The 26,188-nt window shown below is 33.9% G+C and overlaps 1 protein-coding gene across 2 annotated transcripts in view; it reads right to left on the bottom strand.

Annotated features, from left to right (window-relative positions):
• The window catches only part of AGPS (alkylglycerone phosphate synthase), a 150,947-nt gene that overhangs the window by 33,327 nt on the left and 91,432 nt on the right, over positions 1-26,188 (bottom strand). For both annotated transcript variants that reach the window (XM_024243500.3, XM_024243499.3), the window contains exons 12-16: positions 17,213-17,264; positions 12,639-12,715; positions 10,683-10,795; positions 4,833-4,902; positions 2,389-2,450 (exon numbers count right to left, since the gene is read on the bottom strand). In XM_024243500.3, the coding sequence (XP_024099268.3) occupies positions 2,389-2,450; positions 4,833-4,902; positions 10,683-10,795; positions 12,639-12,715; positions 17,213-17,264 (374 nt within the window). The remainder of the gene's footprint in view (positions 1-2,388; positions 2,451-4,832; positions 4,903-10,682; positions 10,796-12,638; positions 12,716-17,212; positions 17,265-26,188) is intronic.

The following is a 26,188-nucleotide window of genomic DNA, read 5'->3' as shown; positions in this document are numbered from 1 at the left end:
ATTCATATATTGAAATCCTAAGCCCCAGTTAGATGGTATTAGAAGGTGGGTCATTAGGTCATGTGGGTGGAGCTGCATGAATGGGATTAGTGCTTTATAAAAAGATATGAGAGCGCTTGCTTTCTCTCTCTCTCTGCTTTCCTCCAGGTGAAGGTATTACTAAGAAGATGGCCATCTATAAAACCAGGAAGAAGGCCTTCACCTAAACCCCAACCATGCTAACATCCTGATCTCAGACTCCAAGCCTCCAGAGCTGTAAGAAATAATTGTTTCTTGTCTAAGAACATTTAAGCTACCCAGTCTAAGGTGCTCTGTATAGCAGGCCAAACTGGCTAAGATACCCAAGGAGAGGAATTAAACACAAAAATGGTCTTAGACGTGTTAAAAGGTTTTCCCCAACTTTCAAGTCCCTTGTCTTGTGTTGTATTTGTGGGGAGGGGTTGTTTCGGGGTTTCTTTTGGTTTTTCCTGCCAGGTAGACAGAACTGACATAGAAAAAGGGCTGGAGAGAGATTCTGTTTGCGTAGACTAGTCCTGTGGAAAAAAACGAGCTCCGTTAGAACGTCTACCTTACTGGTTTCTCCAGGGAAGGAAAAATATGTTTCTACCTTTTTTTCTAAGTATTCGTCTTTAGTTTTGATTTTGGAAAGATGTTAAGCATTTATTTTTAGTTAAAAATAAAAACTAATTTCATACTAAAAAAAGGTCTTTGAGACCACTATGAATAGCTGCCAAACTATTTCTTTTTTTTTTTGAGATGGAGTCTCGCTGTGTCACCCAGGCTGGAGTGCAGTGGCATGATCTCAGCTCACTGCAAGCTCCGCCTCCTGGGTTCACACCATTCTCCTGCCTCAGCCTCCCGAGTAGCTGGGACTACAGGCGCCCGCCACCAGGCCCAGCTAATTTTTTGTATTTTCAGTAGAGAGGAGGTTTCACCGTGTTAGCCAGGATGGTCTCGATCTCCTGACCTCGTGATCCACCTGTCTCGGCCTCTCAAAGCGCTGGGATTATAGGCGTGAGCCACCGCGCCCAGCCGCTGCCAAACTATTTCTACTACTCAAAGGCTGATGACTTGATAATTTTTTTATTTAAAGGATTTATTCCCCGTGTTAAAATTTAGCATCAAAACTTGTGAATAACATTTCAACTTGAGAAATCTGATTTAAAAAAGAAAAAAAATTGTGAATGACAGAGTGATAGTATAATATAAACTGGGTTACTAGCTAACAATGCATGGAATATGAACACCAACGTACTAACTCAGTAGATGATGACTGCATGTAGAAAAGTAAAAAGTTTTCTGGGGGAAAAAAGAGAGATTGGAAGAAACCAAAATATTAAGATATGCAATCTAAGAAGTAGATTCACAGGGAATTGTTATGTCCTATACACTTCATTGTACATTTAAAATACTTTATAAATTTTATAAAGAAAAGTAAAATATCAGTATACTAGAAACAAATAAAAATATACAGGTTGAATATCCTGCAAAAATCCAAAATGTGAAATGTCCCCAAATCCGAAAGTTTTTGAGTACCAACATGATGATCAAAAGAAATGCTCCAGTGATTTCCAGTGAAATTTCCAGATTTGGGATGCTCAACTGGTAAATATATAATACAAATATTCTAAAATCTCAAACACTTCTGGTCCTGAGCATTTTGAATAAGGGATTGTATAGACAATCTCTTTGAGAATTTTTTTTTATTACTGGATGAGTTATAATAAAACTCACAGGTCTGTTAATAAACCATTTCACATTTCCTAATCAGTTTTTATTAATTCACTAACCAATACTGTATGTACGTATTTCCAGTAAAGAAACCCTTCTAAAATCTATTTCCATCTATCTTATTTGGGCCATTTCCTAATATATGCTCCAGTATCAACATTTTGCTTAAATTTAAAAATAGAAATTGTACGTAATTTCCTAAACTAAATTTCCGTTATAAATCACTTAAATTCCCATTTTTACACATACAAATATCAAAAACTAAATAATATTATAAAGGACAGTTAACTGGTTTTATACTTTGGGAGGACTTTTTAGAGAACATTTAAGCAATATTAATCACTTAAGAATTTAAGTCAAAGCTAAGTATAACCACATAGTAACACTGAGCATTCAATAACATTCTTCAAAATGTAAACTTCAACAATACCTTCGTTCTTTGGATCACAGACAAATTTTCTTCCACTCCCTCCACCCAATAAAACACTTGAAAATACGGCATTCTGATGAATATATTAATTTAAATAAAGTAGCTGCCTTGTCTCAATGTTTCTTCATAAAATGTTTTAAATTTACATATTCACACACAAAGAAACATTACTTCAAGCAATTCATATCGCGTATTTGAATAATATCAGGCACTTTAGTATATTTTACCTGTCCCAAGGAGCAGAAGTCTCAAAAGATTCTCCTAATACATAGTATTCCAAAGCCAAGTCCTATTAAGACACAAACAGAAAAACCAAGAAACTACAACAGATGCAGAAGAATCAATAACACTGTTAGTCTTTCATATTCATTGTTAGTATCACATGTTTCTCATTTAACTTCATCCACTCTTCACTATCCACCTCATAAGAGCACTGAAAAGTTGTCCCTGGAGTGAGATGCAGCCTCCGTAACTAAAGGAACCTTGTCTGTCCTATTCTCTGTATCTTTGGCACCAGGCACAGTGCCTGACTCAGGGTAAGAACTCAAATTTATTTATTTAGTGAATGGAGTTTCTATCCAGGAACAGTCTATGTACATGTAGAGAATACTGACAGAACAGAATTTTAGTGGCATAAATAGTAAATTAACCAATATCGAAAATTAGTCAAGATCAAAGGAGCAGGAAGATCAAGAAGTGGGGGACGGGGGGAAGGTGTTTAGAAGGAGGAGATTTTTTTTCTTAAAATCAACTTTTCTTTAAAAACAAATTTAGAAAATATAGTAATATAGTGCATCTATCTGAAGTGACAGAATAGATCAAACATCTGGAGGCACTTCTACTAGGAAAATATTTTACAGTATAGAGGATATAATACTCATATTACAAGTAACTTATAATACTTAATTTCTTTACCCAGAGCAAAATTGTTTTGTTATCAAAATTGGAAAGAAAGCTTCACAGAAGTCCAGAGATTTTAAAGAAAATTTTATAAGGCAGAAAACTCAACATATGTTAAGTTTTCACTTCAAGTAAAATGAGTCATTTCAACCCACCTGCGTTTGGGAAAAAAAAAAATCCCCAAATTACTGATCTGATCTAAAGCATGTGTTTTTCTCTAATACACTCATTTATTCAGTAAAAATATATTTAGAGACAATGGTATTAACCATTGTAAAACTTATAAAAACAGAAAACATGTAATCCCAGGGTGGGGGGGGGCGGAATCCCTAACTTGCTTTTGACTCAGTTTTAACATTAACTAGAACCTTAAAAATTAAGATAGATACTCCAAATTGTGTCTATGCTGTACTTGTTACAGTTATATTTCATTTTCTAGAATTCTGAATTCAGTATTATGAGGAAAAGGCTAATATCCTCAGAGAAAATGCCTAGCAAACAACATTTTATGTATATTCAAAATGCTTACTATGGCAAGAAACTATGAAACTGGCAGCCTATAAAGGTAGATATTATTTACAAGATCTACAATCATCTATTACCTTTCATGATCAGTACATCTCTTAATCAAAATTTCTAAAATGCTGAACAGGCAATAAATGTACTTTTACTTATCATCATCACTGTGGGGGCAGGGGACAAAAGAGGAGGACTATATGCTTCAAATTCACTGCAATTTAACATTTAGATTTTAGCTGGGATTAAATTTTTGCTAAAATGAGAACATATTAATTCAGCCTTTTTTAGAGAAAAACATGTTGTACATAAGCTTACAACAATTGTTGTATATAAGGTTCAAAATTTCCAAGAGAAAAATTAGTAAATTTAGTAGTTGGAGGTGATGGATATCCCAATCCTGATTTGATCTTTACATATTATATGAAGCTATCAAAATATTATATGTACCCTGAAAATATGTACATCTATTATGTATAAATTTCCAAAAAATTTTATGATTAAAAAAAGAAAGCTGAGTATTTGTGGAAGCCAAATTCTCAATAGGATATCTGAAAAAATGACCTTTTAGAGTAAGATCATTCAAATTATGTAAACAGGAAAAATAAAAAATAAAGTAACCCCAGCAGCAGCAGAAAGCAATTAAGAAATTTGAATTTGTTACAACCAAAGTAGAAAAACAAAACTAAATTGAAAAAATAAAATTTCAAAAGAACAATTTCATATCAGTAAATAAAACAGACGAGATAATAAGACTATTTCAGTATATCGTAAGTAGAAAATCTAGAATTAGAAACATTTGAGTGTTCAAGTACACATAATTATTTCTTTAATTCTATAATCATCATCAGTGAACAAATAACTACTTCAAGTTAAATATCAAAATTTTAAAACAGTTAAAGATTTACACATCATTAAAACAGATTACTAAGTGAAGAATGTTGCTAAGTAAAACAGCTTGATTTTAACCAAGTAATGTTATGAATGGTATGCTCAACTTTTAAACAGAGAAAGGCTCCATTCTTTTAAAAAGCAGAAAGACAAATCATCTTTAACTTCTTCAAGAGCATATGGAGAAGGTTTAAATGGGCTTCTGAAGACTTGTAGCTAAAACAAGGTTCATGTAAAATGATATGCTAAATTACAGTAGCTTCAAATTTTAAAAAATAGGAAAGACAATTGCATTCACTTAAAGTAAGAAAAAGTGTTGTCTGCAACATAAATTAAGTGGCAAGGGAAATATGATATAACTTACTCGAATGTATGCAATGACATAGGTCAGCAAATAACCTCTCTGTCCATTATCTTCTCCAGCTGCCAACCCACTGTAATTAAAGAACAAACTGTTAATAAATTTTTTTATCTTAATCTCATTTATCATAAATGTATCAAAAAGCTGTCAAGAGAATAAGTTTGAATATCAAAAACCTGAAAACACTTTTAATATTTCTGTTTCGTCTTAATTTCAAACTTTTATCCACCAAATAAAATTGACTCATAAACTCAACTACTTCTACCCATATTCTCAAAAGAGCACAGAAAGAATTAACTATGAGAAACAAATAAGCTGAAATAATCTTCACACAAGTATTCTTATTTTAGTCATCACATTCTTACTCATATATTCATGTTATTATTGTCTCACTCATATTTGAAGAAATGTGACAACTGACTAGGAACTCTCCAATACTGAGAAGCTTCCAGAATACAAGATGAGTACATAGTATTTGGAATGCTAGATGTGGTGTTTATTTTATGAAATTTATGATTTAAATGAGAGACAAAACATACTTACACAGAAATATTTTATAAAGCAATGTATAAACAAATACAAGACCAACACAGGTAAGGTCTTACTACTATGAACATATAAACTATCTCTTTCAATTGGAAAATTTCATCCATAGAAATTGTATTTGATGATCTAGTTAGAATTAATCCCATATAAACATATAATTCAGTCCAAGCACTCTTGTTTGTAAAAGTTATTCTTATTTTAAAAGACAATGAATGAATACTGTTTTTCCACTACCTTTAGTAAATAGTTTTTAATTATGCTTTTTCCATTATCATACAGAAATTAAAATTTTAACTTTAGTCAACTAAAGGAAAAATTGTTTATCTTGTCGCCTCAATTAACACCTTATAATTAAATATTTTCTTCTTCTGAAGTTGTGTTGAATTTGGTAGTAAGTAAACACTACAATGTAGATGTACTCTTGTTCTGTACAAATACTGCAAGATAATTTCAAGCTAAATGGGCTAAATCAAAATTTCCTGACTTGCCACTATAGGTAGATGGTGTTATCCAAAAGAAGTGGCAAAGATTTTATATAAGCAGCTCTAGTCTAGAACTACTTGAGAATGGGGTATAATAAAAAAAATGAAGGGGACTGTTTGTATTAGAATGTTAATGAGCAAAGAAGATAAAACTTTGGTCAAGCAACTGAAAGTGAGAAGGAGAGAGAACACAATTCTGAGTTGGATGTGAGGTTGGAGGTAGAAAGCCAAATAAAGTTTCAAAACAAAAGGAAAACAAGTCAGAAAACTGCTGTGGCAAGAGCTTAAAGGAAAATAGCTTAGCCCATAGCTCAAGTCGATATAAAATACAGTCAGACTCTGAGTCCAAGACAGAAAAAGCACCACAGGTCTAGGAAACAGAAACAGTTCATCCATCCTGAACCTAGAGGTGGAAGGTAAGGAAAAGAGAGTGAGGAGTAGGAAAAGGTGCAAGACACCTGTGTTGGGAATATTTGAGAAAAGAGAATGCCAAGTATGTATCTGATGAGAAGTAACAGGTATAAACAGTTAGTAGGCTTGCCTGTTATGTCGAGATGAGACAAAAAGTCCTACTTTTCAGTACCAAGTCATCTTTCTTTAGACCCTCTTCTAATATTTCTAATATCTGGCAGCAGGGAGGAAACAGATCTGTTCACATTAGGATCCAGGGAGACAAACCACAGAGAAACATGCATTTTCTAATTCAAAGCAGGAAGAAATTGGATGTTCTTTCTAAATTCATAAGCCCAAAGAAGTACAGTCAGTCTGGGCTTTACAAGGAAATCATAGACTCATGACTGAACTTTTTGAAACTTTTCTCTTTTTAGCTTTCAGAACTGTCAATATTCTAGCCAGAATTACCTTAAAATACAATATATTAAAGAATAGTAGGGCTTAAAAATTAAATGCTTCTAAATTGTGACTTTTGTAATCACTCCAAAATGACTGCCTGTAGATTCAAACTGTTTTATGTTAAAGTAGCAACATCGATCCCCTACTTCCTGCTGTCCCCACAAATTTCAAACATCAATTCAAGGTTTTTAAACAAATTTAAAGCTGTCTCATGAGGAAGGACTGGAAAGACTAATGAAAAAGGAATGAGAGACAATCTTTTTATATAAAAGGGCCATCTGGTGAACCTAATCACTCTCATGTTGAATTACATTAAACAACTTAAGCATGCTTTAAAAATAATGATAACATATTACCTTAAGTTATATGGTAAATGTCAAAACACTTGTCATGAGTGCTGATAGGTAATGTTTATGCTGCTCCGCTCTTGGAGAAGTTAAAATACATTACTAGCAAACATGGATAAACAATCAAAGTATGATTATTCATTATGTAGCTACTATGTTCTGTTGGGTCATATGTGTTCAAAGGTATTGAACTGTGTTGGGGTGGGAGCGAAGGGCAAGCAAAGAGAAAAAATGGCTAAGACAACACATAAAAATGCTCTAAATTGTTGGGAGTACTTCATAAAAATCAATGTAAAGCTAATAAGGCAGTAGAGAGTTTCATAAACAAATAAAAAACTAAGGGATAGATGAAAAATGCCCCAATTCAAAATAAAATACAGGAGCTAAACTAGCACATGAAAACTGTAGCAGAAAGAAACTTGGTGGTGCTTTCCTTTGTCTTGTTACGCAGGAGAGATGATTGAGAATTGAGGGTGGGAAAAGTGGCATTTTACCTAAGTAAAATATCCTTGAATCTTCAGTGATTAGAACAAAAAATTAGTGCCTACAGAAAACTGGTGGAATACTAGAACTTCTGATAGAAAACCAAAAGAAGATATTTCCAAGTATTAAAAACTTAAAATAGGCCAGGCACAGTGGCTCATGCCTGTAATCCCAGCACTTTGGGAGGCCAAGGTGGGAGGATTGCTTGAGCCCAGAAGTCTGAGACCAGCCTCAGCAACATGGCAAAACCCCATCTCTACAAAACACACACACACATACACACACACATATAAAAATTAGCCAGGCATGGTGACGTGCACCTGTAGTCCCAGCTACTCAGGCGGCTGAGGAGGAAGGATCCTTTGATCCCAGGGAGGCTGAGGCTACAGTGAACCATGATCAGGTCACTGCACTCCAGCCTGAGTGACAGAGCAAGACATTGTCTCAAAAAAATAATAATAATAATAATAATAATCGAAATGGCTCTAAGTAATCTAAGTAATCTGCCAAATAACAATCTGGGTTGTTTAAAATAGAAGATGTCCACATCTAATAAAAGGGAGCCAGAATGAAAGCACATTAAGAAATTAATGATAACTAAGAAGGAACAAATAACAGCAAAAAAAAATGAGACCTCAAACGGAGTCAGTCTTTAACTCTTTACCCTTGCTTTAAATTGAATCTCATTCACTATAACCTATTTTTAATGGACAAATTTGATACAAGTTTTGTTTGAGTAAGCAAAACTGCTAGAAGTACAGCAATAGTGCTTGGGCCTAAGTGTCAGTATCTGAAGGCAGCTGGATGCCATATTTTAAAGAAGATTCACTTATGGTTTTAATTGGCAAATGGATAGTGACATATGAGAAAACAAAACTGGCATTACTGACATTCATGTCAGTTGGTGGCTCAAATTAAAACTGACAAAATAATGCCTGTAATCCCAGCACTTTGGGAGGCTGAGGCGGATGGACCACGAGGTCAGGAGTTCGAGACCAGCCTGACCAACATGGTGAAATCCCATCTCTACTAAAAATACAAAAGTTAGCCAGGCGTGGTGGCATGAGCCTGTAATCCCAGCTACTCAGGAGGCTGAGGCAGGACAATCGCTTGAACCCGGGGGGGAGAGGTTGCAGTGAGATGAGATCACACCACTGCACTCAAGCCTGGGTGACAGAGCAAGACTCCGTCTCAAAACAAAAACAAAAACAAAAACAAACAAACAAAAAAATCATGACAAAATGTATTGACAAATACCTAAAGATGAAAATACACTGTTTTACAAGTGGCAAGTAATTAGGCATAAACAAAGTAGAATAAAAGAGATCAGGAAAATATAGTATTCACTTTCATTCATTCATTCAACAATTATTAAATCAAGTATCTAGAATGAACTAGACATCAACAATGATGCACAAGAAAAAGATAGGTCATGCCCTATAAAAATTATGAGGCACAACAAACACGCATTATGTCATCATCCTACCCCATTCTAACAGGAAATGTGACACATTACTAACTAGTAATGACTTACTAGCCATACTTAATTGAAATTATAAAGATAGATCCTAAAAACTGAAATTCCTCTGTGTGTGGGTGTGTGTACAGATGTGGAGGTGTGTGTGAGCAGGGAGACGACTGAGGTGAAACTAAGCAAATTTAACTCTATATACAGTTATTTAAATGATAAAGCAAAATGCACTCTTCCGTTTCCCTACAAGCCCTTCTGAGAAATTATGAAATCCAAGTAAATATTTAAATATACAATGAACAATTTTGTAAAGTTTCAGTCTCTAACATTTAAGGCTAGAGTAGGTTTTAAATCTCTTTGTGTCTTACTAATATCATATGTTTTAAGAAAACAGTCCTTTAATCAAATTACATACGTACTCCCTATAACTCAGAAACCAAAAAACGGGTACATACATAGGGCTAAATTCCTTCTGGGAAGGAAAACATGTACATTTCAAAAATTCAAACAAAAATGAGATGACCTGAAATTCAAGCCATCTGGTCACTACATGGATTTTATAGCACAATTATCTTTAAGTGATTTAGTTAAAATATCAGCAATTCCCAAAACAGCTATCGAGAATAGATGAAAGATGAATAAACTTTCTCTTTTACTGAAAAAATTAAAATTCCATTTGCCAATTTCAGAATATGGTAAAAATAAAAGTGAGACATTTTCAATACTTAAAAATAGTGCAAAAGAAAACTAAAATTTAAGTCTAAGACTTTCCCCCTTTAAGAATACTGCACGTTAACACTAAATTCAGACAACCCTAGAAATAAAGGGCTAATATTAGATATGAAAAAAATACATAAAAATGGGGCATTCTAAAACACATGGCTCCAAATTAAGTGTTCGTTTTCTTAAAAAACAACAAAAAAGAAATGAAAATAAATATTTACAAAGAACTCATATTAAGCATAATGTATATGATATATTTTAATCCCTGAAATAAAAAAAGAAAAGATTAGTGTCTAGAAACTGTTAGTTTATGTACTTTAAAAGGAAAGGAAAAAATGTAGTCCTGATAAATGGCATTTTCACTATAGTTCTCATCAATCAGTCTTATAATCCATCAAGAAGACAGACAGAAACCACCCTACCATTATTCAGTTGGTTATAGATGTGAAATGTTTTCTGTTTCTTTATACCAGCACAAAATAGTAAGTGACAGGGGGTGGAGTATAGATAATTTATCAAATATCTTCAATTAAACACAATTTCCTTTTAAAAACACACTAGTAGCATGCTTTATACATACACTATTATCACCACAGAGTAAGAGGACAATGAATTTTCTATTTTACTCTAGTAGAACAAATATCACAAAATTAACATTAATGTAAAAATCTAGGAAAAATACAATGTTTAATAATAATATATATATGATTAGACAAGAGCAATATATCAATCTAACTTCCTAAAAATTTTGGAAGTAAACCAAAACAATATTTTAAATTTACTATCATAAGTTACCACAAATTTAATACTAAACTGAAATTAATAACTGCTTTGAGACATGCAGTCTGCTTGGAGACATTAATGCCTAGTACTTTAATAATTGCTTGGTGATATTAGAATCTTAGCTTTTAACTTTCTTTCTCTTGGCATTATGAACTTGAAGCCATACCCAAATTTTGCAGCAATATCATACACTTGTTTTTCATGTTGAAGAACCTTCTCACGGTCCCCCTCAAACAGTAATGTGGCTACACTTAGCTGATTTGGGTCAAATCCTTTAAACTACAAAAAAAAAAAAATTATTATTACAGATAAGTCTTATCCTACAAAACAATAAATCAAAATACATTTTGCTCTTTTCCTTCTGATCTGGGCTCAAATACACTGATTTCTTAAAAATTGAGCTTTGGAACTTTACATGTCAATCACTAAGAATGTTTAATAAACCTCTTCAGATCATTACAATGTAGCAAAACTATTCAGCACAGAAAAAAACACTTTATTTCAAAGTATGCCACAGTGTTAATCATAATAACATATTGCTTATGTAAATACAACAAATAACTTGTTGAAATAATAACTATGATAAGGAATCAAATAAAAAACTGCAGAATGATAGAATAAAGTAGCTGGATATATTGGACAGGAAGCAAAAATCAACAACATCCATACATACTAACAATAACTTCTTATTAAATAAAGTTTTCAAAGGCAATCTTATGCATAAAACTAAAATAGTATCTAATAATCTTAAAAAGAAATATATTAGGAAATATATCTAAAACATATCCAAAAAAAGATGAGCAAGACATACGCTCCTAGATGCATAAACTAAGTATTATAAACCACTCAATATTTCTCCAAATTAATATACTAGTTTATTCATTCTAATAAAAAAACACAATGAACTTCCTAAAACGATGAAAAGTTTCTAAAATTTTTCTAGAATAATAGGTGATGGTGATAACAAGGAAAATTCTGAATAGCAAGAGGGAAAAATAGACCTACAACAATGAAATCTATTTAATTTTTCAAGAACAAAAAGCTCATTAAAAAAGACTGAGATGCACTAAAATGGAGTCTATTTCTTAGATAAGTGTATAAGATATGAGGCATAGCAAATCAATGTATGAGAAGCACAGATTAATTAATGGTGCTGCCACAACTGGTTAACAATTGGAGGAGCAGGAGGTGAAGATTAATTTAGATCTTTTTCACATAATAAAATTGAAATAAATACAAATAGTAACAAAGACAATTTTTTTTTTAATCCTCATTTAGTATAAGAGAGAGAGTGAAGAAAATGGCCCTGATCATATTTCTGGAGGAAGGAAGGCTTTTCTAAGCTTAGACTGTATTAAATAATCACAGGAAAAGATATAAAAATTTGAAACTTTTACACCAAAAAAGAAAAATCCCTATTAAAAAAGGAGATGCCTGACTGGGAAAAAAAATTATTTACAACATTTATGACAAAGGGCATCTAATAATTCCAATCTCAAAGGGATACATCAAAGTAGCAAGAAAAAAACATGAAGCTGCCCCCCCACCACCACCTGGCAAAAATAACCATATCCAACGAATTCACACAAAAATTAGATCTAGAAAATAAAAGAAAGTGTTAACGTTCAGTCTCATTGGAGCTTCAAAAAACATGAACTAGAAGAAAGTACTGTTTTCCCCCTGGTAAATTTAAAATGTAACAAAAAGAATCCCACATGGAACAACAAGGATGCAAGGAAAAGAAGGTACACGTGTATTATAAAATGGCTTAACACTCCAGGAAAAAAATTCAACAATCAAAGGTTAAAAAAAAATCCACACTTTTATTTCACTTTATGGATACCTTCCATAAAGGAAAAAATTCAAACTATAGAAAATGTTATGAAAACAAAACTGTTCAAATGCAGTGTTATTTTTAGAAGCTTCCAAACTGGAAAAGAATTAAAATTTTCTGAAATTGACTGCCTGATTTACTTAATATTTATTCCAACATGAAAAATTATAATTCTGAAATGTACATAGCAACACGGAAAAACACCCTTATAATAGGTGCATGTGGGAAGAAAGCAGAAAACAGATATCTTAAGCATTTAAAATTTTAGCATTTTATAAAAATTCTTACCTTTGTAATATAAAACTTTTTTAATCCGTCCAAAAATGATGTAAAAATAGAGGAAACCTGAGGTTTAAGAGCATGACCTAAGAAGAGAAAAAAGTTTATATTAATAGGTTATTCTATGTTTTTCAGAAGATCAAGAAGCTACCCCAACTTAGTATGCTAAAAGAAAGTAAAAGTTTTCACAACTTTAATTTTTAAAATCTTCCCATGTTATTTATATATTTATATTAAGATATATAGTTATATTAATATTTGCTACTTTTATCTTCTTTCAAATCTCACAACTTTTTATTTACAAAACCCATTATCAATTTGATTTTTTAAGTCAAATTACTATATGTAATTAATACTACACATAGTTTAGGTTTTCTTTCAATGGTATGGTTTACACATAATAAAATTACTTCATTAATTTTTATTTCATTAAGAACACCCATGATGGCTGGTTTTACTTTTTTTTTAAATTATATAGAAACTATTCAGAACTATAACCAAATATGGAGTTAATGCCAAGTTTAAGGTTGTTTCTTAATTAATTGTTAACTCATCCAGAATTCTTGGCATAAAACTAGCAATTGCTTCCTTAATCACACCCGGAGAGTTAAAATTGCCAAAATAACATAAATGGAGTCTCAAAGTCTGTTAAATTAACATCTTTGCCTGCAGATTAAGCTTAATTGAGTGAAAACCTTTTACTGTTTTCTCACTTTTCAGAAAGTAATAACGACTCAACTCCTATGACTGTTACATTTAAGAGATGCATCTGGCCTCAGTGTTAGCAGCCCAATTCAGAAAAAGGTGTCATACCATTTACACAAAATTTTTATAAAGAATTTCAGTCTTAAGTAAATCAAAATTATCTCCAAATAAAAAGTTTCATTTTTTTAAAAAGCCTATAAGGTTTGGGGATTTTGCTTGTTTTTAAAGTGTAGGCCCTTCCTTTCCTTCTTTTAAAATAGGTACAAAGAGCAAACTAGCTGTTTCTAAAACTATCACTGGTAGTTTTTTTCTATCCATTTTTTATAAGAATCTCAATCTGTAATACTACTTATTACTACATTTTTGCTGATTATAATAGGAAACTGTGTTACATAAAAGACCAAGTAATAGAAATCTTAACCAGAGGCTAAGAATTAGATATCTATGCTATACCTGGGGCATTAAAAAAAAAAACAACAAACAAACAAACTGAACTGCAGGTTAGATAGAAATCAACCTAGCAATCTTTTTGAACTCCTGGATCACAAGTAAGAGATATGCTTGGGGATTTTTTTCTTTTATTTTAAACTATCAGAGATGCTTCCTAGTATAACTAGTGCTTTAAGAGACAATTTCTAATATCTATAAAGATAGAAATAACGTACCATCAAAACATTCATTTCTGGTCCCAAATGGAACTCATCCTATATTAACAACAATTAGAAATACATATATAAACATTTATATATTGAATGTGCATGTTGTGTTCTTGGCAGAAGTTGAAACTATCTATTCTTTATACAAAAGCCCTTATACAAAAGATTCACTTATCTTTATACAATGCATGGGGACTCCATATGATACTACTCTGATATGAAATAATCCTTAAGGGTAAATGTTCACCTTAACTCATCGAGATTTATATGCACAATTTCCATTAATGTTGTAGAATTACTCACATACATCTCTGATACTAAGGTGACATGATAGCTTTGAAGAATAAATTATTGTAAAAGTGATACTGACTTTTAAGTGGGTCAAGCATTAGTATCAACTAGATAATACTATCTTTTACTTTTTCTTAAATATGTTGCCTATCAATATAATTACATTTTAAATATATTCTAGCTGTAGTGGGGTTTTTTGTTTTTTTTTTTTTTTTTTTTTTTGAGACAGAGTCTCACTGTGTCACGCAGGCTGGAGAGTAGTGGTGTGATCTCGGCTCACAGCAACCTCCGCCTCCCCGGTTCAAGCAATTCTCCTGCCTCAGCCTCCCTAGTAGCTGGGACTACAGGTGCTCGCCACCACACCCAGCTAATTTTTGTATTTTTTTTTTAGTAGAGACAGGGTTTCACCATGTTGGCCAGGCTAGTCTCAAACTCCTGACCTCAGGTGATCCGCCTGCCTTGGCCTCCCAAAGTGCTGGGATTACAGGCGTGAGGCACTGCACCCAGACGCTATTGTGGTTTTTCAAAATATTAAACTCATTTCCGAATTTACTAGCTGGACAGTTTGATCAGTGAATTTTCTGTTATTTCAATGTTAATCAAGTCATTTAAAAGGATTTATTAATTATCTATATTTTAAAACAGTGGTTACAGACAGTGCAAAAACTCTTGGGCTTTGTAGTCAGACAAATCTGGGTTCATCCCCAGTTCTACCACATATGATTTGTGGACTGTGGTCAAAATAATGAGTCTTTGAGTCATTTGTAAAGTGGGGATACCACTCTGACAAACAGTCATGAATAGAATTTTATAAAGTGTGCTATTGACAATGTGATCAGCACTATGCTATCTAGGATTTGTTCACCCCCTTGCCAGTTTGATGATTAATTGAATCAACATATAAATGCCTATTATGTGATAAGTGCAGGTGATAGAAAAACGACTAAGAAACATACCCTAAATTTGAGAAACTTTGGTTTATAGAGGACATATGTGGATTCTTTCAATATACTAAATGATATATATCATTTCAATATACTAAAATTAGATAATGTCAATATAATGTATTAAGAGTTGTACCTGAAGTAGAGATTATATTAAAAATATTAACAACTAATAATATGGCATGTGCTTTGTTAACAATCAATGTAGTATAAACACCGACCAATCAGCCATATGGTTAGTGCAGGGTCTGGACACCTTTTGTTGTGCTAAGCATTATTTCCTCTGTTGCTTGATCATGAAGCCATGGCAGGATATATTAATGTAAAGGCTTCAATTAAAACTGAGAAATAAAAAAGGTTATATGGACAGCCAAAAAGCATGATCAGATCTGTATTTCAAAAGGGTCACTTTGGTGGCTAAGTAAAGGGCAGACGGAGGGGAGACACAGTGAAGACCAGAGAAGGTAGAACCTATAATACCACAGAGGGGAGCAAGCTAGAGGGGAGCAAGTAAGTATGTTTTCACGTATAGTAATGAGAACATGGAAGAGGGATGACAGGAAGACTTTCTTTAAACCTTCACTTTAAATTGTTATGGATTCCAATTATAAATAAGTATGGCCAAATCATAACTAATTTTACAAAGGTGCCTAGGTCTAACATTGTTTACAACAACAATAACATATAAATGAATAACACAGTCTTATTAATTAGATGCATGGCTCTCTTTAAGACCTGGATCTCTAAATGCAGGCCAAAACACACAAGTGGTTTTTCACTTAAGTATTTCATTACTTATAGAACATATTTATCTTAAACTTTTGTCAGTAGTATAGTATTTTGAAAGTAATTTACTTAAAGAAATAAACAATTATGACTAACTTAGAAGAATGTAATTTTAAAATTCTTGATATGTTATGAACCTGACTTCAGTTAAGTTTCTATATAACTATAACCATGCTTCCCTAAATTAAAATCTCAGCTTACTTTTAGACATGACAAAAGCCTGCCTATCTTTGCCTTTAGTATTTATTACTGAACGATCACTCCCATGATTTTAGGAATTGTTTTGAGGGTATTTAAATTCTATAAACTTAAATCCCAAAGTAAATTTCACAATATAACTACAACCCATTATCATATCTTTTTCCCAAGACCACCATCCATTCTTCTATGTTATTTAATCTACCCAATCAAATCAGTCTAGGTGTTGTCTTCAACTCCTCCTTTTATTTAGCCTTCCACATCCAGTTAGCAAACTGATTTTCTGAAAATCTATCATCCGTTCTCTTTCTCCATTGCTGCTGCCATGCTCAAAGCCCTCAAACTTTGCTTCTTGAACTGTTTCATCTCCTAGTGTCTCTCCTCCATGCATGTACCCTTCTAATCTATCCTGCACAATGCTGCCAGAATGAGCTAAGATGTAAAGTTGATTGATTTTATTCTTCAAAGAAATCTCACTGCTGACAAGACAAAATCCAAATCTATCCTGCAAAGCCCTAGCCCACCCATCCAACTTTATCTCATGTAACAACTCTAACCCTACCCTCTATTTGAGCCACATAGAACGATCTGAAGTCCCCTAACACACATCATTGAGTTTCACACCTTCACATTTTTGCTGCCAAGTGAAGAAGTCTGGTAGAGAAGAAGAAGAGACATCTAGGCAAACTTCTATTCACCTTTGAAGATTTAGCTCAAGCATCTCTCTTATAAAAGCCTTTTCTGACTCTTTATCCTCAAGCAAAATCAAGAAGAATCAATTCCTTCATTTGCAGCCCATGATATCCAGTGCAGTCTTCTTTCACAGGCCCTCCAACACTGCTGCCCTCACTCATTTATGTAATTGTCTGTCTTCATTAGACTGACATCTTCCTGAAAGGCAAGACTGACGTTCTTTCTACCTCTGCACTCCGTACTCTTCCTACTGATGTTTCATAAATTTCTGTGGCTAAATGACATTTTAAAATTACCACTCCTTACTTACCAAACTGAAACTGCTTGTTGTCCATGAGGCGAATAGATGCCGGAGCACATCTCTATTTTAAAAAGAAAAAAAAAAAGTGATACAAATTTAATACAGTAAGAAGCTAGACAGGTAGAATATGATTATTATCTTTCTATATTTAAGAGATCAAGAGTTTAGTTCCTAAGGATTTACAAAGGAAAAAAAGTTAACTTTTCATATATTTTTATGAAGACAAATATCAATGACTTCTATAAAATATTTGGAGAGAAGAAATCTACAGATATAGATAAATAAATACAAACATAAGTTACCAGATTTTAAATTTATCAGCAGAAAAAGCTGCCTAATGTCTGGCAAAGACATGTGAGAATATCCTAAAAGAAATACCAGACCCCAAAGTGGATTATTTTAGAACAAAGATGTTTCTAAAACTAAAATCCAGTGCCTCAAGTATTATGCCATTTTATGAACTATACTGTATTTTATCCACAGTAAAGGTAGAAGATGAAGACATTCTGACTTTTAGATGAGCACTATTTCAGGCAAACCACACAGCCTCCAAAAAATCACTTAAAACACACACACATGCACACATGTGTGCATGCACATACACAGCTTTAAAGTCATATTCCAAACAAAAATTACATTAAAACTATCTTATTTTCTATTTTGTAGTCATATTAAATGTATAATAGTTTAAAAATGTTAAAGAAATGTACAACCTGAGTAATTTCAAATATTGGCATAAGGGTATCTTTGTAGTTGGGTTGATACTTCTAAAAACGTTACCAGTTTCCAAAAATACTAAAGGAAAATCAGTTTTCTTCACATTTACAAATCTGAAATGTTTTTAATAAAATGGGCACATTGACTTCTAATAAAATATACAAAGCCTGATTAGACCAAATTTCTTTTCTTCATAAGTAGAATATACATATAACATATATATTTATATATTCTGGCTTAAGCATATAAGTAAAATATGAGAGAGTAACAGCCACTCTGTCATTCATAACAAAAACATTTTAAGTTCCTACCAGCAACTTGTAAATTCCATCTCCTGCTATCAACCACATTCTACCGCACCTTTATCAATGGCAAGTATTATTAATGAAAACAATTCACGTAAGTACACATATATCAGAAAATGGGAGGGGATGGGCGCAGTGGCTCACACTTGCAATCCTAGCACTTTGTGAGGCTGAGGTGGGCAAATCACTTTAGGACAGGAGTTCAAGATCAGCCTGGCCAACATGGCAAAACCTTGTCTCTACTAAAAATACAAAAATTAACTGGGCGTGGTGGTATACACCTATAATCCCAGCTACTTGGGAGGCTGAGGCATGAGAATCACTCGAACCTGGGAAGCAGAGTTTGCAGTGAGCGAAGATTGCACCACTGCACTCCAGCCTGGGCAACAGTGCAAGACCTTGTCTCAAAAACAAAACAAAACAAAACAAAAAGGAGGGAAAGGAAAGTATATTACATTTAGTATAGTAAATTTCTATGGGTATTTAATCTTTAAAACAATTAAAATATGCAGGTCTTGATTAAATCTTGGTTTGCAAACACTATTCTTAAAACATATCTTGGAGATAACTGGAATAAACTTATATAATGAATATTAGATGGCATTAACAAATTACTGTTGATTGGCCAGGCGCAGTGGCTCACACCTGTAATCCGAGCTCTTTGGGAAGCCAAGGGAGGCAGACTGCCCGAGGTCAGGAGTTCAAGACAAGCCTGGCCAACATGGTGAAATCCCATCTTTACTAAAAATACAAAAAAAAAAAGAAATTAGTCAGACGTGGTGGCACACACCTGTAGTCCCAGCTACTCAGGAGGCTGAGACAGGGGAATTGCTTGAACCCAGGAGGCAGAGGTTGCAGTGAACCACTGCACTCCAGCCTGCTGGGCGACAGAGCGAGACTCTGTTTCAAAAAAAAAAAAATTTCTACTGATTTTCTTAGACATGATAATGGTATTGTAGTTGTAAAGAAGAACACCATTCTTCTGTCTTTAGGAGATGGTGCTGATGTATTTAGGTTAAGTGCCGTAAAGTCTGCAACCTAGGCTGGGTGTGGCGGCTCACACCTATAAGCTCAGCATTTTGGGAGGCTGAGGTGGTGGATCACCAGAGGTCAGGAGTTTGAGACCAGCCTGACCAACATGGTGAAACCCTAACTCTACTAAAAATACAGTATTAGCAAGCCAAGGTGGTGCATGCCTGTAATCCCAGCTACTTGGGAGGCTGAGGCAGGAGAATCACTTGAACCTGGGAGGCGGAGGTTGCAGTGAGCCGAGATTGCACCATTGCACTCCAGCCTGGGCAACAACAGTGAGACTCTGTCTTAAAAAAAAAAAAAAAAAAAAAAAAAAGTCTGCAACTTAATTTCAAATGGTCCAAAAAACATACACGTACATGTTAAACAGAGCAAAAACTTAATTATTGTTGAATATATGAAGTGGATAGACAGGTGATCACTGTACCAGTCTTTCAAATTTTCTGTATGCTTAAAATTTTCAAATTGAAAAGCTGGAAAAAAGGCAAGAAAGCTCCAGGGCAACTGCTGTATCATACAGCAACTAATATTCAATTATATTGAGTGTGATTTTAACTTGATAATCAAGTCACATAAGCTAGCTATCCAGTATTCCTATTAGTATCAAGGAGGCATAGTAGATGGTAACAGACAAACACTATCAAAAAAGAACTAATAAGCTAAAGAAATTTTTTTTTAATTTTAGATATTAAATTATTTTAACATGGACTTTTTTGAAATTATCCAATTCAAACCAACAGTTTTAAAGTCTCATACTTCAATAGTACCAGACTTTTAAAAAGTCAGTACAGTTTTTCAGTTATTGTCATAACTAAATGCTTATATAAGTAAAGCACTCAAAAATAGCATTTAGGTTGGTTTATGATCTCCTGGTAATTGGTATTTGTAAATCATTGTACATCATTCTAAATATACAAAGCTGAAAATGTTTCTTATAATTCGAAATAATTAAAAGTTACCACTACAGTTAATTAAATGGAAGGTTCTATAATCAAGAGATCAAAATAATGTTACTCTTCTTAAAAAACAACATTCAATTTGAGTTACTATACGTACAGTTAAGATTAGGTTATGTTTCCACTGCTTTAAAACTAATTTGGTAGGTTTAAAAAAACCCCAAAAGATTGCCTTTAAAAGTTAGAGACAGCAAAAGTTCTGAGAACTTGAGCTCTAAATTCACTCCCATGTTATTCACTAATGCAGGGCTGAGAGTATTCCACAGATTTTGTAAAGGAGGGAAAAAGGTCCTTGAGTTAAAGTGACCCCTACTGGTAAGTGATCAAAACTAACCTGAGAGGGAATATTTTTACAAATTTTAATGATGGGTTAATGATAAATTCAGGGAATTCAAGAACACTCAGACAGAAATTGCTTACTAAAACTGAGTTAATGAAATAATTGATTTCTTTCCTGCTATGATAAATGTACCCTTACTAGAATCTCTCAAATCATTGAACTTATACCTAAGTATATTTTACACTTAATAGTCTGAAACTATATGAAACCTGATATGGACTAATACAGAAATATCAGTATACTTTTTGTACTTTAATAATGAAATAACCATGATGACCTCACAACATAGATACAACACTGACTTAGTCAAATTGCTGGCAATTTCTTCCCTTTAGGGATGCTACAACCAGGAATTTACTTGATTGCATAATCTAATAGTAAAAACTACTCTGATTAGTCTTATTTACTTAGTACTCTCTGCACTAACTTAAAAAGCAACATATTTCTCAATCCTATCATTTTATTTAAAAATATTTCCTCAGCCAGGCGCGGTGGCTCACGCCTGTAATCCCAGCACTTTGGGAGGCCAAGTCGGGTGGATCACGAGGTCAGGAGATCAAGACCATCCTGGCTAACACAGTGAAACCCTGTCTCTACTAAAAATACAAAAAACTAGCTAGGCACGGTGGTGGGCGCCTGTAGTCCCATCTACTCAGGAGGCTGAGGCAGGAGAATGGCGTGAACCCAGGAGGCAGAGCTTGCAGTGAGCTGAGATCGTGCCACTGCACTCCAGCCTGGGCAATAGAAGGAGCCTCCATTTCAAAAAAAAAAAAAAAAAAAAAAAGAAACACATCAAAATATTTCTGCAAAACTGGTTTTTCTAAAACTAAGTCATAGCTCTTACTTGTCACAGAAAAAATCAGAACTTACAATTCAGATGAGACATATTTGAGAAGGTACCTCTTAAAAGACTAGTTACCAGCAAAATAAATTCAATATTAACATATATTTCACATGTCTGAGGGGTTTCTGCTAATGTAATGTCATAAGGATAAACTATAAAAGTATAAGCATTGAATGGCAGCCATGTAACTCTGGTCCATAGCTAAGGAATGAATTATACTTGATTGAAAACATTTGTTTCCTCAAAGGGTAAATCCACATCCTATGTAGACTCTGGAACAGCCCAAGTTATTGAGCCTAGAGACTACATTGGAAATAGTCTATCAATCTCATGTTGTATCAGAAGCAAATGCTTCAATACTAAACTCCACGTACTATATAAAAATTTGGGCACAAAAAACTATCATAATATGCAACATCCTCACTAGAAGTGAGGAACCACATCTAACTGCATACTATCCATTGCATTATGTTGGTTATCAAGCTAAGAGCACACTACCTCAAATAAGGCGCACAACAAAATTGATTAATTTAAAAGTTCAAATCCCAGCACTTTGGGAGGACGAGGCAGGTGGATCACAAGGTCAGGAAATCGAGACCATCCTGGCTAACACGGTGAAACCCTGTCTCTACTAAAAATACAAAAACAAAATTAGCAGGGCGTGGTGGCGGGCGCCTGTAGTCCCAGCTACTCGGGAGGTTGAGGCAGGAAAATGGCATGAACCTGGGAGATGGAGCTTGCAGTGAGCCGAGATGGCACCACTGCACTCCAGCCTGGGTGACAGAGTGAGAATCCGTCTTAAAAAAAAAAAAAAAAAAAAACAGTTCAAAAAAGGCTATGTAAAAAAAGATAATCTGTTAAATGTGAATTTCTGGATATAAAAACTTACAATGTAGACAAATTCTTCTTCTAACTAATAAGTCAGAGTTGGTATCACAGATGAAATGATAGACTATTTAAGGCTACAGTTATTACTGGTTGGTCATCTTAGAGACGACATACTGACTTACAGCTAGGAGTCCGAATGATAAACAATAAGAACTTTTTATTTTGACAAGTCAATTGTTGCTTGGTTTTAAAGAACAAAATAATACATAATAGGGAGTGAATATTGCCCTCCACTTATATTAAGGAAAAGACCAAAAGATAATGCCAGTCTCCTAATTATAACTTTATAGTTTTTCAGTTTAGTAAAGGTATAATAACTTGCTCTGAGTAGCTTCTGGTAGAGAACATGTCTCATAACTGTCTTAATTTTGCTGGATCAAACAGTAAATGATCCAATTAACCAAACATTTGAGTAGGGTTATTCTCTCTGCTTCAGAGAAAGAAAAGCATGACACACAAAAAAATGATTTAAAATAATTTCAGTTTCTCTATGTAATAAATACTCCCAAGAATTACTGTCGAATAAAAAGAAGTTTTAAGTGTTTTATAAGGTAAGTGCTAAACCTGACTCCTTCCAATTTATTTGAACTCTTCCAAGATAAATTAAGTTTAAAACAGAACAATTCGTAAAATTTATGTCTTCCCAAATTATAATCTAAAATCACTAAAACAAACAAAAAACCCCAAACCTTTATCAGTTTAAAATTGTTTAAAATAAAAGTGATAGAAGGAAGGAAAAATTACCCTCTGTCAAAAGGTAGTGGGAAGAAAAGCTGCATTTTCATCTATAATTCTAAAAACCTAGTTCGAAGAAACTAGGTTTTACTGAGAAGAGTTTTGAGAGGAATGAGTACTAATCAATACCAAATACAGTTTTTCCTCTTGTTGGAATAAATGCTCCTCTCAAAATACCACAGGGCACAACTCCTAAGTTTTTATTGAAAACAAACAAAAAAACCCAAACTTCTGAAATTGCTTCTGAGCTTGTTTTAACACTCGGTTTTCTTTTTAACCTTGTAAAGACATCGTTATTTCCAAACTAACAATTTTATTTATATCTTTTAGAGAATAATAAAATGTTATATCTAACACTGATATGCTGATTAAAAAACATTATTTTCCTCCTCTTGAGAGGCTACAGTAGGAAATGTATTTTCTGAGAAAGTCTTAAAAAATCATTTACCCATCTACTGAATAAAGTAGGAGATGATACTGGACTGCCACTTATGAGAAAGGATCACATTAATCTTCCACTAAATCCTCCTTTCTAGCTTCTCACAAGGCAGTAAAGTATTGAAAGAGGATACTTCCTACATGGACGAAGATCGGATGAGAGACTTTAGTAGAATCCTTCTGCTGCCAGTGTAAGGTTGCTTAATTTATTTCCTTCAGTAAGAATAGTAATAAAAATATACATATAGCCCACTTTGCTATTTGTGAAGTCATGTATGTTCTTTCTCAAAAGATTTTTATCCAAAATTACAGTTTCCCATTTCAAAAGCAACTCGAATCTGAAAATATTGCAAAGATGGAAGTGCTATAAAATGACAGTGAAGAATTACAAGCAACCAATTCATTATTCAATCAAGAATTTGGCACAATCATAAGCCATGTACCATCTACTTTAATGGATCTTAATTCCCCTGCTATCAACTGAAATTCCAAATCCCAAATTGAACAATGATTAGTGCCAAAACCTGATTTTTTTCAATTTTTCTGCCTGAAAACACTATTACAAAGGAAGGTAGCAAATACTGTACCACTCTTGACATATGAGACTTGTATGTTCTACAAACTAATATACAACTTTCCCTAAACCATTATAAAACCTTTTATCCATTTCCAGGTAAGATAAACATTAATGCCTCTCTACATGTGCATTACAATAGAAGTAAAATATGTAGGTTTCCAAAATTGTTAGATGTCCAAATCCCAGTAACTACTCTTAGCAATTGCTCCATTATTAAGAGCAATGCTCAAGAAAAGAATATTATCTATCTGGACTTTTAAAATCAGTTTCAAGTAAGACAAACTTCCTAGTTCATAATATTTATATTTCTAAAAACTGTCAATTACTAAGTACATAGAACCAAATTGTCATAGCTATAGACTAGAAAGGACCTCTCTTTATGACCTGCTTTTTTAACCACATGGTAGCACTGTCTATCAATCATTATCTTTATTTTGTTCCAAGACATATAGCTAATACAGTTTTTTTTGTTTGGTTTTTGAGACAAGGTCTTGCTCTGTTGCCCAGGCTGAAGTACAGTGGCACGATCACAACTCACAGCAGCCTCGACCTCCTGGGCTCAATGGATCCTCTCACCTCAGCCTCCAGAGTAGCTAGGACTACAGGCACATGCCACCATGCCCAGCTAATTTTTGTATTTTTTATAGAGATGGGGTTTCGCCATGTTGCCCAGACTGGTCTCAAACTCCTGGGCTCAAGTAATCTGCCTGCCTCAGCCTCTCAAAGTGCTGGGATTACAGATGTGAGCCACCGCGCCTGGCTCACTATAGTTTTGTGTAGTGAATTTAGATTATAATTGGGTGAACATCCTAAGAATTTTTTTAAACGAGTAAAAGGACAAGTTTCACTGATTTCTGCAAGGATGAAGGAAAATTCCATACTTGCTTTTCAATAGCACAAGTAGGTCTTCTGTGTCACTTTCTATCAGGGGCATATCGAATTGTAATAAAAACCGTATCAGATTACACCAACTATTTATGTTGGAAATGTTGGAAATCAACATTTCCATTGCAATGAAATTATAAACTTAGTATTTTGATACATTTGTACATAATTTCTTATTAATGAAATTTAAGATAGATTTACATGTAACTATTTGCAGTGTGGAAAAGTAGATGGAGCATCAAGAAAACATAAAATATGCACACATCTAATCAAAAGATTTATGAGTATACTAAATCTGTGTTCTATAGAGGGGAGATATTATTAAAGGGGCAGAGTTGGGCAATACAGACTGAACATGACCTCTCTGAGATCTTTTGTTGAAAATAAATACAAATCCAAACTACTTTTATAACTTCTGTAATTTTTTAAAAAATCTAATTTGAGGCTGGGCATGGTGGCTCATGCCAGCAATTTCTACACTTTGGGAGGCCTAAACTGGAGGATCACTTGAGTCCAGGAGTTCAAGACCAGCCTGGGGAACATAGGGAGATCCCAACTCTACAAAAGTTTTTTAAAAAAAATTAGCCAGGTATAGTGGTGTGTGCCTATGGTGCCAGCTATTCAGGAAGCTGAGGTGGTAGGATCACCTGAGTCCAGGAGATTGAGAGGCTGCGTTGAGCTGTGATCGTGCCACTGCACTCCAGCCTGGATGACAAAGTGAGACCCTGTCTCAAAAAGGAAAAATCTAATTTGGCATTCATATTTTTTTTTCATAAAATTAGAGGCAATAATGGTGAATTACAGTTATGTCATTTAAGACTTGAACAAGAAATGATATGAACTACAACTCTTTAATAACACTTTTTGTGGCTGAGCATGGTGGCTCACGACTGTAATCCCAGCAATTTGGGAGGCCAGGGTGGGCGGATCACCTGAGGTCAGGAGTTCAAGACGAGCCTGGCCAACACGGCGAAACCCCATCTCTACTAAAAATACAAAAAAAATTGCCAGGCATGGTGGTGGTCGTCTATAATCCCAGCTACTCGGGAGGCTGAGGCAAGAGAATTGCTTGAATCCGGGAGTCAGAGGTTGCAGTGCACCGAGATCGCGCCATTGCACTCCAGCCTGGGAGACACAGTGGGATTCCATCTTAAAAAAAACAAACAAAAAAACATACTTTTTTGTGGGGGGAATAGTGAAGCTCAACAAAGACAGAAGGAAAATAAAACTATTTAAGACAAGCAGGGGATGGAATTTTCCTTCATCCT

This window comes from Pongo abelii, chromosome 11 (assembly GCF_028885655.2).
Source record: "Pongo abelii isolate AG06213 chromosome 11, NHGRI_mPonAbe1-v2.0_pri, whole genome shotgun sequence".
Classification (NCBI taxonomy): Eukaryota; Metazoa; Chordata; class Mammalia; order Primates; family Hominidae; genus Pongo; species Pongo abelii.
This window is presented reverse-complemented; position numbering and strand designations above follow the sequence as displayed.